Source organism: Piliocolobus tephrosceles, chromosome 10 (assembly GCF_002776525.5).
Source record: "Piliocolobus tephrosceles isolate RC106 chromosome 10, ASM277652v3, whole genome shotgun sequence".
In the NCBI taxonomy this organism is placed as follows: Eukaryota; Metazoa; Chordata; class Mammalia; order Primates; family Cercopithecidae; genus Piliocolobus; species Piliocolobus tephrosceles.
In genome coordinates, this window is record NC_045443.1 from 74,249,212 (window position 1) to 74,263,873 (window position 14,662).

Genomic DNA, 14,662 nt, shown 5'->3' on the forward strand with positions numbered 1-14,662 from the left:
GTGCAGTGACGTGATCTTGGCTCACTGCAACCTCTGCCTCCCAGGTTCAAGCACTTCTCCTGCCTCAGCCCCCTCAGTAGCTGGGATTACAGGCGTGCACCACCATGCCTGACTAATTTTTGTATTTTTAGTAGAGACAGGGTTTTGCCATATTGGCCAGGCTGGTCTCGAACTCCTGACCTCAGGTAATCCACCCACCTCGGCCTCCCAAAGTGCTGGGATTACAGGTGTGAGCCACCACGCCCAGCCTATTTCAGTTAAATTTTTAAAATTAGCTTATCTAACCTATTGCTAAAGCTAAATTCAGTCTACCATTTGAAGATACCTAATTTCTTTATCATTAAAGAGCAAGGAAAGACATTTTTAAAGTTCATTCAGTATTGAATTCCTTAATATACCTTTCAAATGTGTAGTCGTATATTGAACTGACCCCCTGCCAATTTAATCCAGGTCCTGAGAGTTTGACCTATTTATTTACATGTTATGTTAGCACCTTTTCAAAACTTGTTATAAATAAAAGTGCTGCCCCTGAGTAATGTCAGGCCTCAGCATTCTACACACTTTATTCTCCAGAATAAACAGCTGAAAGTTTGACTTCTTATTTACTCTCTGCTGGCTATACCGGTATATTTTGTGGAGTAAGATTGGAAAAAGTTGGGGGAAAAGAGAGGACTGGAGAAAAAAGGAAAAGATAAATCACTTTTGAATATGCCAGTTGATAATAACTCATCTTTTCTTTCGTCTTTTGTTTCTCCTGTATGTCAAGTGGCTATTGAGTGTTTTGGTATTTTCCAAACAAATGTAGAATGATTTCATTCAAGAAGCTGTTCCTTTTCTATCTGTGCTTCATGAGAAATGTAAACAGTGGGTACACATGATAATGTCAAAAAAATCTTATGAAATTCTTATATGATACTTGTATCTACATAAAATCTTACAAATGGTATTTGAATGTACCTGGTGTTTTGTGTCTCAGAAATGTATTGCTGTAGCAACGTTGCTTTATTTTTGTAGTGTTATTTAAATTGTTTTTTGATAATTTACTTACGTTTATAAATGCCTAATGTATTTTTTTATGTTTTTATGAGATAGAAAAAATGTGAACATATAAACTGTTGCATATAAACTATTTCTGTTTTAAGCAAGCTTATATTTTTTCTGAAATTAATTTCAGTGTGTTCAAAAAAAGGCAAAAGTGACAGTTTTTTTTTTTGACTTTCCTATAGTTAAAAGCAATCTTTCAAATATACGAGTACGATATCTGTAGTATTTGGTAGATGCATAAAGATGGCAATGCATATACATAAAGTATATGTTAATAACTTTGAACATGAGAAATGCCTTCATTTTTGTCAAAAAATTAGTCATTTAAAATTTTCGTTGAATTTTTAATACATTCACTAACTTAAAAGTGTCAGATAAGTCTACATGATTTAAAATTTATAAAGAAGTCACATTATTTTTATATGTAGTTATAATGCAAAACAGCTTGAGTTTTTTTTAACTGGTAGGTGTTTTGTAAACTTTCATAGATTATAAGTTTATATATAATAGTAATTCATTTATCATTGCTTCTTTAAATTCCTTAACCTTAGGCACATCTCAACTTTTTATTTATCCATCTTCCATTCCTTGCCAATAGTGTTGCACTTTTCTACAATTTTGGAAAATCTTGGAAATCAGATCCAGGGATTATTAAAGCAACAGAAGAGCAAAAGAAAAAGGTAGCAAAATACCAACTAAGTCACTTGTGTTTAACTGCCAAATTATTAGTATTTATAGCAGACATTAGAGTACAGAGGAAGTAACTATCTTTTAGAATATAAAGAAGTTTTAAGCTAAATTGAGATTATGTATCTTTTATTTGGTGCTCATCCTTGGTGCTGTTGTGATGCCTGTCCATAACACTTCCATGACATTTTATAATTTCATGTTTCTCTCCCTTACAAGACTGCTGTGATTGCTTTGAGGGGTGAATACGGTGTCTTAAACATCTCTGTAAATCTCCAGGAAATAATTGGCGTTTAGTAGATGTTTGCTGAATGACTATGTCAACTAGAAGGTTAATAAATTGGTTGATAGTGCAGATACACTGTCCCAATAGCTAAAATATTTATATATACCATCCAGGGCATCCCTTTCGTATAATGCAGGTTATTAGGAAACCAATTTTATAATCTAACAATGTTGTATATTTAGAGAACTGGACTAGAAGCATTTTAGATTATTTTAAAAGCTGTTTTGTTTAGTCTCTAAAAAATTTTTTTTGATGAGTTATTCCAGTCCACAATAGACTAAGACAATGGCAGATTCTTTTGGTCTAATCCCCTTTTTTCTGGGCAGCATAGAGATTGCTACCCTATATTCTTACAGCAATGAAATAGCAGTAAATAAACAAAAGATTTTATTTCTCTTTTTGAACTGAAAACATCAGTAAATTAAAGATGAAAATCATGTTTATTGATTCATAGTGATGGCAAAAAGAGTTGGTGAGCATTGTTCACTTTTGAATTAAATATTATTTTTTTAATTCACAGACAATAGTTGAACTTGCAGAGACAGGAAGTCTGGACCTCAGTATATTCTGCAGTACCTGTTTGGTAGTATTTTCTTCTTTGTTCTTCCCTTCCTTCTCTTCCTCCTGACAATGGCATAGCATAGTGGGTATGGGGTGTGGGGAAAAGGAAGAATTTCTTTCACTGAACACATTCCCTACCCCTTGGTATAAGAGGAAATATCGTTAAAGGATGTCTCCTTCCCAAGGCGCTTATTCACTGATGGTAGGCCTTGATTGCACTTTTGATTCAGAGGTGCCATTTATTTGTATTCATTCTCTTTCTCTTTTCTCGCTTAAAATGTTACTCAATAAATTAAAAACTAAGAAAGTATTTCAGATCAAAGGTTTATGATTCCCTAATAGATTGCTTTCTTTACTACATTTTAAGAAAATTTATACTTCTATTTAAAAGCCACATGGGAATATCCATTAGATAACTGTTAAGACAACATGGCCTCTAAACAAGTTCAATTGAGTAGGTGGTTTTTTATTTTTAATTTTTTTTGTATCAGAATGTTTATGTAACTGAACACTGTTTTATCATAGATTTTTAAAGTGGTCATCCTCACCCAGGTCATAGGTAAAGATATATATGAAATTACTAGTATTTATTAATAGAGTCAGGTATAGTACTATTGGATTATTTATTATTATAGACATCAATTTTCTAATTTTCTGTAGGATAATACTCTTTTTTTTTTTTTTGAGACGGAGTCTCACTCTATCACCCAGGCTGGAGTGCAGTGGCGTGATCTTGGCTCACTGCAACCTCTGCCTCCCGGGTTCAAGTGATTCTCCTGCCTTAGCCTCCTGAGTAGCTGGGATTACAGGCATGTGCCACCATGCCCGGCTAATTTTTGTAGTTTTAGAAGAGATGGGGGTTTCACCACATTGGTCAGGCTGGTCTTGAACTCCTGACCTTGTAATCCGCCCACCTCGGTGTCCCAAAGTGTTGGGATTACAGGCGTGAGCCATTCGGTAGGATAATACTCTTATGTTTTAATTATTTTTTGCTTAGTTTTTATAATTAGTATTTGTGAAAAATATATATACTGCCACAGTGCTTAAATTATGTTTTTCTACATGGAAATTGAAATATTCCAAAGTCATACATAAAACTAACTTGCCCTTTTACACTTATACACTGCAAGTGAGCTCATGTCTTAACATCTGATTAATAATAAAATCATTGACTTCATTTAGGATTATGGAATGAATTTTTGAAATAGTTCTAATTCTGCAAATTCTTTATTACACTTAATATTCTTTGACCAGTTATGATTTTGAATATTCAAAATATATACAGCTTCACGTTTGGTAGCAACTTTAGGATACCAACTAGATTCTTTTGTATATTCAGACATTCTGAAAACAGTTTTTGTTTCTATATTTTATAATGGGTAACTTATAAGATTGATACTCTTTTTCTTAATATTTAGAATGTTTTAATACACTGCTTTTCTGTGGAAATATACTGTTCCACAAAGCATGCAGTGCTGATGTACTTGCCATGTGGCAAACAAATTATATGGTCACTCAATACAGATAGCAGTTTCATTGTCAAATACACATTTGATGGCAAGAATAAGACTAATTTTGTCATCATAGCATAAATGTTTTATTATGTATTATAAGCCACATACTTCTTGTTGTAAAGAACATTTCCTATTATAAAATCTTGCAAATCAGCAGAGGTAGTTGTCATTATATGGGTATGCTTCACTTTGGTAAGTAGACAGGTCTCTAAGGCTTGTAGATCAGAGCTTTCTTAAAAATGAATTAACTTTGGTGATTGCACTCCTGCACTCCAGCCTAGGCCACAGAGTGAGACCCTGTCTCAAAAAAAAAAGAAAAAAAAAAGGATTACTTTGTAAGTGATCCCAGGAACCTTGAGACCAAGTCACGCCTTAGCCAGTCTGTTTTTCAGATTTTTGACTAGTGTTGCCGCTGAGGGTTGGAAGTGGGGATAGAAGTTGTTTGAATATCCTGCTGCTTTCTAAGTAGATTTAGTCTCACAAGTGTGATGAAGAGTAACTTACCCTTTTCTTTATTCCAGAGATAATTTTAGTAGATGTAAGAACTGTGTGTTCACTGTGCCTTTTCCTTTGTACCTCAAAATAGTGTGTAACCTTATGCAAACTAACGGAGAATGGCAGTGCTTTTGTTGAAACACTGAAGTGTATTTATAAATTTTTTTCTGGCAAGAGTTAATAACTCCAGCTCTTTTATCATATATCTAGCATTAGGACTGCCAACCCTTTGAAGATCACCAATGAGTTTTTGTATTCACTTGGCCGATTTAGAGTAATGTAGGTTTTAAAAACCATTTCAAAATGCTTGAAAAACAAGACATCATAAGCATGAATTCTTTATTGCCGATCAGTAGCTGAATAATGAATTTTATGTTTTGTTTTTTTTTTTTTTTTTTTTGCAAGAAATAGTGACTTCTTAAGCATGTTCTGCATTCTTAGATATGGTCATACATTTCAGCAGGAGAAATGCTGTATCTTAATCTGAGATCTCAGAAGGCACTTTACTGAAGAGAAGTAGATGTGTACATGTTGATTTTTGCTGGATTTGTTAATTTGGGAAAGACAAATATTTTATTGATGATTTTGAATTTTAAGAGCTTTTTAAATTCACTTTTAGCCTGACCTTCCTAGTAAGGAATAATTTTATTTTATTGAAAAACAACCAATATCATAACCATTAATCATAAGGGACATCATTTAGAAGACTGGAGATTGATGTGTTTTTATTACTCAGAAAAATGAGGGATGTGAATTAAACATAGCATCATTCATCACATCAGATTGGTGTGTAATTCTTAGTTTTTGTAAATTGATGGTTCAGTTCCATTCTTGAGAGCATATTTTTTAGAGTAGCCTCATTCTTTTATTCTTTGTTTTTGTAGTTGAAATTTTATTAAACAAAACAATAGTGATTTTTGGTTTTATTCATTTGGAAACCTTGATATAATCTTGTTTGAAATATGTAGTTTTATTTTTTTATAATTATATTTTGAGAAAATAAATATTCAGCTTTTCTCTCTTAGTACAATGCCTTTCATAATCCTTTAACATGCCTATTAACAGATACGGAAACCAGTGAGGTCCAAACATTGTGGTGTATGCAACCGCTGTATAGCAAAATTTGATCATCATTGCCCGTGGGTGGGTAACTGTGTAGGTAAGTTATATTAGTAATTTCTTACATATCATTCATTTAAGTTACTTTAGGTAATGAATAAAGTATAATATTAAAGTAGGCAGTAGCAAGTTTATTACTCTACCCTTCATTTCCCCAATTATCTTCTGGTTGACAACACAGCAACTCAGTTGAGAGAGGGAGGGAAAAAATTACAAAATCAGTGCCTGATATCTTTTCTCTGTCAGTTCTATCCGGTGCCTACTCTTGATAAGGAGACAAAAATTTTCTTTTTCTAGTTAAACTAGAGAGATGAAGGTAGTAATATTTGAAATGATACTATATGCAGAGGCAAAGAGGAATGACAGATAAGAACTGTACACACCTCACTGTTCAAGAATGGTGTAGTCTAAGGAGATAAACGACATGGTTTGAGAGATGCCCCCAGAGATTTTATGAGGTGACAGAAAAGAAACATTACAAAGATTGTGTACCTCTGTTGAGAAACCTTTGAAAAATTGGATTGTAAAGTTTATAAAAGAAAAGATAAAATAGGGCTATTTTAAACCTCACAAAGAATAGGATTAGAGGTCAGAATTGTGATTTATTTAGTTCTTTGGGACTTGAACACCATTGTCATCATTATATCTTTGTGTGTAGTTGTAAGCATTCTTACTTTAAGATTTTTATTAAAACATTTTTCCAGAAAACCACTTTATAAAATAATGAATGTATGTGTGATTATCATCACAATTGTAGCACACCTTTCATGGCATACCCCTCAAAAGTGCATTACCCGCTGTTTTTTCTTAGCTGAAAAACCTTGCTTCTGTGTCGTTCTTCAGGTGCAGGCAACCATAGATATTTTATGGGCTACCTATTCTTCTTGCTTTTTATGATCTGCTGGATGATTTATGGTTGTATTTCTTGTGAGTACAATTCATTTTTTGTCTTTTTAAAACAAATTTCTACATACTCAGATTATACTTACCATACTAACAAATTACTATAATGACAAAAGTTGTTTAAATAAAATTATGGTTTGGATACCTTATGAAGCACAAAAGGCAAAAAAGATACAGCTCTATCAATTATGTCCAATACACAGTATAAGCAAACAGTTAGCAATTAACCACCTTTTAATACTTGTGTCCTCTGGAAAACGTGGTTTAATAGGCTTTGAGAAGCTTCTGGGTAAAATGCATCAACATTTTCCACGTCATGTGCTTGCTTTACTATAGTAGCTTATAGATTAAGTGATTGTCCTAGTTCTCTTTCTTACCAAGCAGTTGGGAAAATATATTTAAAATTAAATTTGCAGAGAACTTGAAATATTTTGAAAAGTAGGTATAATTATTGCCTATTAGAGAATATTGGTAAATATCAAAAGTTACCTTTTTAATAAGAAGTTGTTATTCTATTGTGGGTTTCATACCTTAAAGGAAATGATAGATTTTTATTGCATTGAGAATGCAGTCTGGAAAGAGGATACATCACTTACGATGCCTCAGGGCTTGGTGTTGCTTAGCATAATGATGTATTAGATCCTGGTTTAAATACAAGTCTTGGAAGGATGATTTTTTAGTCTTTCTGCCCCACAGATATTAAAAATAATCAGTGTTATTGCCCTCATGAACCAAAGGAGGTTACCACCTCAGCTAAAGATTAATAGGAAGATTTGGTCAAAGAACTTGACCTAATTTCTGGCCCAGCACACCTTAGAGAACACTTTCTTGTCAACAACAGCAGTACCTTATAGCAGCTCTCAAAGAGCAGGAGGTCTTGTATTAGAAAAAGCCTACCTTGACCGGGCGTGGTGGCTCATTGCCTATAATTCCAACGCTTTGGGAGGCCGAGGCGGGTGGGCCAGTTGAGGCCAGGAGTTTGAGACCAGCCTGGGCAACATAGGGAGAGAGACCCTGTCTCTACAAGAAATAACAAAAATTAGCCGGGTGTGATAGTGCATGCCTGTAATCCCAGCTACTCAGGTGGCTGAGGTGGGAGGATTGCTTGGACCCAGGAGGTCGAGTTTGCAGTGAGCCTTGATTGAGCCACTGCCCTCCAGCCTGGGTGACAGAGTGAGACCTTGTCTCAAAAAAAAACGCCCATGTCACCATCCTGTTAATGTTATATGCCCTCCTTCAAAAAAATCTCTTTCATATATCCTCTTACCTTTTTGTAAAGGAAATGTTTTTTTAAGTATTGTGTGATGCAACATCAATCAAATAAAATTGTTTATTCTGAAGATACAGTGATTTTTTTTTTTAAGATTGGCTGCTGCTTTTCCATTTCTGTCTTTATGTTTTTTCACTGAGATATAATAGGGTTATTTAAGAGTGTAAAAACATTTGCTATTGAATGTCATCAGTTAAATCTAGACCGTTTATGTTTTCTGAATGGTGCCAGCACAAATGCCTGTATGAGGTGCTTGGATGATGATTGAGTAAATACAAGTACTTCTGTTCTGGCTTTAGACTGGGGACTCCACTGTGAGACCACTTATACCAAGGATGGATTTTGGACGTATATTACCCAGATTGCCACGTGTTCACCTTGGATGTTTTGGATGTTCCTGAACAGTGTTTTCCACTTCATGTGGGTGGCTGTATTACTCATGTGTCAGATGTACCAGGTATATGCAAAGGCATTCTTTTTAGTGCACTAATTGAAAACTTTTCCATCCTTGCATAAAAGATAATAATATATTCTCTTCCTAACCACTCCTGCTCTTCAAGGATTAATTTTGTTTTTCAATTTAGTTTTCCTTTCTACCTCACTCTTTTGCCCCTTCTTCTTCTCATATTGTGAACTTTTCAATTTTAGTTCTTACCTCAACAGAAATTTTAATCTGTTATTCCTGACTTAAATACATCCAGTGGAATATGAGCTTAGATTGATGATGACATTAGTTTTGTGTTTTTAATGGTATTTTTACTCACAAATACTAATATTTATTCAAAAGCCTTTTTTTAAAAAAAGGAAATTTTAAAAGCTCATTCTTAGAGAGGCTGATATGGAGGTTGTCTGTGCATGAATAGTGTCTATCCATGCACAGTGTCAAGTAACCTATCTTTAAATATTTTTCACATTTAACTGGCTACTTTTCACAGTCAAATGATACCATGTAAACTAGCTTTGATGATTTTCTGATGGAAAACCGAAAACAGACTTCATTGTTTTTATCTTTATCCTAGTTGTCTTCAAATTAATTTTTTTTACATTAAGTATTTAGAAAGAATAATGGTTTGCAGCCTGGCACGGTGGCTTACACCTGTAATCCCAGCACTTTGGGAAGCCGAGGTGGGCAGATCACTTGAGCCCAGGAGTTTGAGATCAGCCTGGGCAACACGGTGAAACCCTATCTCTATTTAAAAAAAAAAAAAAAAAAGGAAAATTAGCCGGACATGGTGCGTGCGCCTGTAATCCCAGCTACTGGTGGGGTGGGGGTTGGGGCGGGGTGGTGGGGGGGGGATCACTTGAGTCCACCCAGGAGGCGTAGGTTGCAGTGAGCTCAGAGTTCGCCATTGCAGTTCAGCCTGGGTGACAGGGAAAGACCCTGTGTCAAAAAATAAAAATAAAAATAAAAATAAATGAATAATGGTTTGCTTTTTCTTTCCTCTTAGATATCATGTTTGGGTATTACTACAAATGAAAGAATGAATGCCAGAAGATATAAGCACTTTAAAGTCACAACAACGTCTATTGAAAGCCCATTCAAGTATGTACATATTTATAAATTTAATATTTTCCCTGGTCATAAAAATTGTCTTACTAACCAGACTCTTAGTGATATGTAAAATAGCTTTTAAGCCTTTTTAAGATTTCTGTAGAAATAGCATCAGTTCACCATAACACCAAAACAGAATTCATCACATTAACTATATATAATAAAGTTGTGATATCTCCTTATATATTTTTCTTTTTAATTTTAAATTTGTATTCAGTCTGGTGCTTAGAAGTAGTAGGGTCCTAAGTATACAAAATATTTAAAACTTTGAGTTTTACTGAAGTTATTACCAACTCTTTAGCTTTTGTGCTGCTGTTGATTATGGCATACTTCTGGAAAGCAAGCAGACCTTTAAATAAAAACAGAGTTAGTTGGGTAGTTTTGAGAATTCTCCCATAGGTACAAAAATTACATAAGGCATAAAACTGTCTGCTTTTCTTTTCTTTTCTTTTTTTTTTTTAGACAGAGTCGTGCTGTCACCTGGGCTGGAATGCAGTGGTGCGATCTCGGCTCACTGCAACCTCCACCTCCTGGGTTTAAGCAATTCCCTGTCTCAGCCTCCCGAGTGGCTGGGATTACAGGAGTGCACCACGCCCAGCTAGTTTTTGTGTTTTTAGTAGAGATGGGGTTTCATCATCTTGGCCAGGTTGGTCCTGAACTCCTGACCTCGTGATCCACCTGCCTCAGCCTCCCAAAGTGCTGGGATTACCAACATGAGCCACCGGTGCACACCCGGCCAAAACTGACGAAAATTATATTGAATTCATGTATTAAATCATTTGTACTGACTGGTGTGTTTTCTTTTTGGGGTGCCATTTTTAGCCACGGATGTGTAAGGAATATTATAGACTTCTTTGAATTTCGATGCTGTGGCCTCTTTCGTCCTGTTATCGTGGACTGGACCAGGCAGTATACAATAGAATATGACCAAATATCGGGATCTGGGTACCAGCTGGTGTAGCAACATCTTTATCCTATGAAGCATATTGCTGAGTGGTGCCTGAAAATTGTGTCTGTCTGTGTCTCTCTCACACTCGAATCCACATCCTTTGAACAAGAGCATGCTATGTGTAGGGCTAACGGTGAATTTTACAGTCTTTTTTTCAACACTTTTATTAACAAAAGTAAACATGGACAGAACACACTGCCATTTCTGGGAAGAGTAAAGATGATAAAAAAATAATTTTAATGGTTCTTAATGTGGAAATTCACAGCATACTCAACTTTTGGGTTTTGTTCTCACAGTATTTTTCACAAAAAAGGTAAACTTATTCTGTTGACAGACATGGTGTACTGATCAGAAATGTTCAGTTTTAACTAAAACTAAATTTTTGTTATTTGGCTAAATGTTATGATGCAGTCTAGTAGGAGTATTGCATCTAATTCCAGGAGCATTATTTTAAGTTCATTGACTAGTATTATGTACATTTTAGAATGTACACATAAATACTGTGATGAATATCATGTGATTGGGATCTACTGTGATGTTGTCTTCAAAGGCAGGAGAAAATAATGTTCACAATAAAATGTGCTAACAATTTTTTGTTCCTATCAGCTGTTGCAATGCTGATATATTTCTAGTTCACTGAAATAATTTGTAGTAACCTTGCTCTGAGGTTTTACGGTCTGATAATGAAACACTTGCATGAGTATAGTAAGTCATGTTATTTTGTTCCAATTTAAAAGCCCTACTAAGTGCATGATACACCACATAGAATGTATACTAGCAGATACTATCCAGTGGAGCATAAATTAGAATTTAATTTGATGTTCAAAAACAGTTCCATTTTTAACGGTTAACGCGGTATTTTCAAGAAAAGGCAGAATAATGCACAATTCTCAGTAATAGTGATACATGGATATACTTCTTTTTAAAACCTCAGCTACAAAATAATTGTAGACAAAATAATGGCATTTAACTAAAGAGGGAGCATGATCTGTGTACATAGCACATGTGAATAAAAGAAAAGCTGACGGTATATTCCGGTTTTAATAAAATGACCTATCAGAAAGTAGAATTTCATCCCCAAGAGTATTTCACTTACCCAATATTGAGTAAGTTCTGAAACAGTTTTAGAAAAGATTTTCTTTTTGTTAAATGTGATGCACTGATCAGTTTTTGTCACAGCATTTTCATACCCTCATGGTGGACTACTAGTCACTGCTTCCATAAATATTGTTTACAGGGTGACATTTGGTTTAGTCATCTTAAGTGCTGTAGCAAACTGTGGTTCGAGCAACCTGTGGGAAATCTGTGAGAGGGAATGGGGTGGGAAAGGGTGGGGGAATGGTGGTCAGACTGATAACAGATCCTAGACCAGTGTAAAGAATGTGTATCTGTATATAAATAATTTATCAAATAGTTCTCTTTGTGTCTGTATGTGTTAATGTTTTTAAAGCTGCTCATTTCATTTTATCCAACCAAAAAGAAAAGGGAGATAACTAATGAGCTTCTAGTGATGTTCAAAATTGCTGTTAATAGGCATTATACCCTGCAAGTTCACTGCATGTCTGATGCTTGGTAAAACTAGTCTTCCCTGTAAAATGCAGATTCCAGGTATTAAAGCAATCTAGTGGTATACCCGCCCCTTGCCTTAGTCAGAGGAGCAGTGAAATGTATATAGTTGATGTTCAGTATTTCCAAGTACCATTTTTATATAGTAGCTTATTTGACCATAAGTCACACATCAAAAAAAGAGTACCCTTAGTGTATGTGTTTTAATATTAGAAAATTGGCATATGTACTTTATTTTTGAAAAGGGAAGAGATGGGTGTGGGGTGGCAATAGCATTGTGCCATTTTGTCATAGAATGTAAAAATTGGTTAACTTTACAAATGTCAGCTAGTTTTGACTACTAATTGGGGGAAATTTTAGATAATTTTTAAATTCAAAGTTATTTATAAAATGCTAGAATTTGTTTTAATTTTTTTGTATTTTGAGCCACTTCACATGAAGACTCAGTTGCATTTTTATCGAATACATTTTTATCAACAGTTAAAGACTATGGTGGTTTTTTCAGAGTTTGGCTAAGAATGTTGTTACCATCTTCTTTGTTTGTGGTACAATATTCTTTTCAGTGCAAAAGAGATGTCATTCAGTTAAACAGACAAAAAAAAAACCCCTCTAGATGTGTAATTACATGGAAAATACTAGCAATGTGAATGCTTTTGTAGTAACCATCTTGTAGTACCTGTGAAATCTATAATTCAGAAATGGTCAGATGGTCAGGAGCCAGCTATGCAGCAGTATACCATCTGTTTAATTTTGTAGGTCCTGTGTGTGGAACCAAGTATAAACCCAGTTCTAAAGTTGTGTATGATGGTGAACCTTTGGGAATAGTCCTTATCAACTTAATTGGATACTTTTAGCAAATAGCAACTTAATTCTCAGCACTGAATATGAATTACTTCTTTGGAGTTTTTTTCATTCATATTTTTATTGTTTCCCGGAATTTATTTGATATTAATGGGCGTAAAACAGCATCACTGTACTTAAGCTATGGATGTTTTTATTTTATATTTTCTTTATTTATAACTGTGCCAAGTATTATTTTGCTACTTACCGTGTTATTCTGTGGAAAGAAAAACCTGTAAAGTGTTTAATAAATTAGCCCTCCTTACATAAATTAAATGTCAAAATTTTGTAAAATATTAATCAGAATAAATACTGACTCTTAAGTGTGTGCTTGTTTATGATTTCACTCAATTTGCTTCAGGAAATTGATGAAATGTGATAGTGGTACCTATGATATGAAAAGATTATACATTAATATCCTGGTTAACTAGGAGTCAAGCGGCATAAGAACTTGGAAACGTAAAAGATAGTGTTAGTAGTCTTAAAAAAACAAAATTCCAATCCTGTGTGTATGCATGTGTGTGTGTAATTTTTTTTAAATAAAGAATAATTTTTTGAGAATTTTGAATTCCATGGAGTTAATTAGGATCCTCAGGGACTGTATGAATCTCCAAGTTTTAAATAAGTCTAAATATACTGTACTAAAGAAAATATTGCAAAATGCACTATATAAAGAAAAATATTGCAGAATGAAACGTACCAAACGTTGATCTCAGTTAAAGGTATGCATGGCAGAGAGAACTTCTCTATTTGGGACTTTAAAACGCAAAAATTATTAAGGAACCATTTCCTGTTGTTCCAGTGGCTAATGGTTTGAGAACCCAGTGGTATTAAACAGGAATATTTTCAAGTTGGACTAATGTATCCATAATTTTCTGAGATTGAAAAAAATGCCCCACGAGCTGTCTGGAGTTCAAGGAACAATATCTTGAACAACTGTATAAAGTAAAGCAAGCCACTAGTTTTCATTCCACCCAAGTGTTTTCCTCCTCATTGTCCACTTTTTGTCTCTTCTAGTCCTTGCTAGATTGATAGATCATACCTGATATGGATGTCTGAGTCTAGGAGTTTTTAGACATAATTGGAAACAAGTGGTATATACCAGGACAGAAAATCTTAACGTCTTGTCAGAAAGTAAAGTGTTTATCAGAGTTTTCTATTAAATATATTTATGTGACAAAATAGAAAAAGCAATAATTCCAAGTAGATTGAGCATTCAGAAGGTTCCTTGGTCTGTGTCAGCTAAATCAGAAACTCAAGGAAACCAGACATGCCTCTTAGAAAACGCTTTTGCCTTTGAATTGGATACAAATGTTTTACTCAGATCAATTTTGCTAAAACTGTTACTCATTTACTAGGACTGACAAATATTTTTGATAGATGGCAATGTTTTTAGATTGTATCCATTCAAAGCATCAGAAAGTCTCATTGTTGCTGCTGCTTGGATCTGTAGGTTTCGAGTTTTCATCAAAATTTGGAAATTTTTCAGTTACTCTTTCTTCAATTATTTTTCCTCCCCTCCTTTCAGGAAACTCTAATTTCATATATGTTAGGCCACCTGAGATTGTCTTCCAACTCACTGATGGATCCTCCATTGGCTTTTACTATTCTTTTTCTCAGTGTTTGTTTTAGATAGTTTCTGTCTTTAAGTTACTTTTTTTTTTTTTTTTTTTTTTTGCAATGTGTAGTCAATATCATTCAGTTTATTTTCATCTCACATTTTGTTTTCACCTACAATGTTTGATTTGGACCTTTTAAAATACGTTTAATGTCTTAACCTTTTGAAAACATGTAGTTCTAATAACTTTTCATATCCTTACCTGCTAATGTTTACATTTGTCAGTTCTGAGTTGGTTTTGATATTTTTTACCCTCAT

The 14,662-nt window shown here is 34.2% G+C and overlaps 1 protein-coding gene across 2 annotated transcripts in view; it reads left to right on the top strand.

Annotated features, from left to right (window-relative positions):
- Positions 1–13,114, top strand: part of ZDHHC17 (zinc finger DHHC-type palmitoyltransferase 17) — a 90,389-nt gene extending 77,275 nt beyond the window's left edge. The window contains exons 11-17 of one of the 2 annotated variants that reach the window (XM_023217954.2): positions 1,600–1,724; positions 2,538–2,600; positions 5,653–5,746; positions 6,550–6,633; positions 8,179–8,336; positions 9,328–9,422; positions 10,254–13,114. In XM_023217954.2, coding sequence (XP_023073722.1) covers positions 1,600–1,724; positions 2,538–2,600; positions 5,653–5,746; positions 6,550–6,633; positions 8,179–8,336; positions 9,328–9,422; positions 10,254–10,392 — 758 coding nt within the window. In that variant the 3' untranslated portion in view covers positions 10,393–13,114. The remainder of the gene's footprint in view (positions 1–1,599; positions 1,725–2,537; positions 2,601–5,652; positions 5,747–6,549; positions 6,634–8,178; positions 8,337–9,327; positions 9,423–10,253) is intronic. The other variant, XM_023218011.3, reaches the window with a different exon arrangement.
- The last annotated feature ends 1,548 nt before the right edge of the window (positions 13,115–14,662 follow it).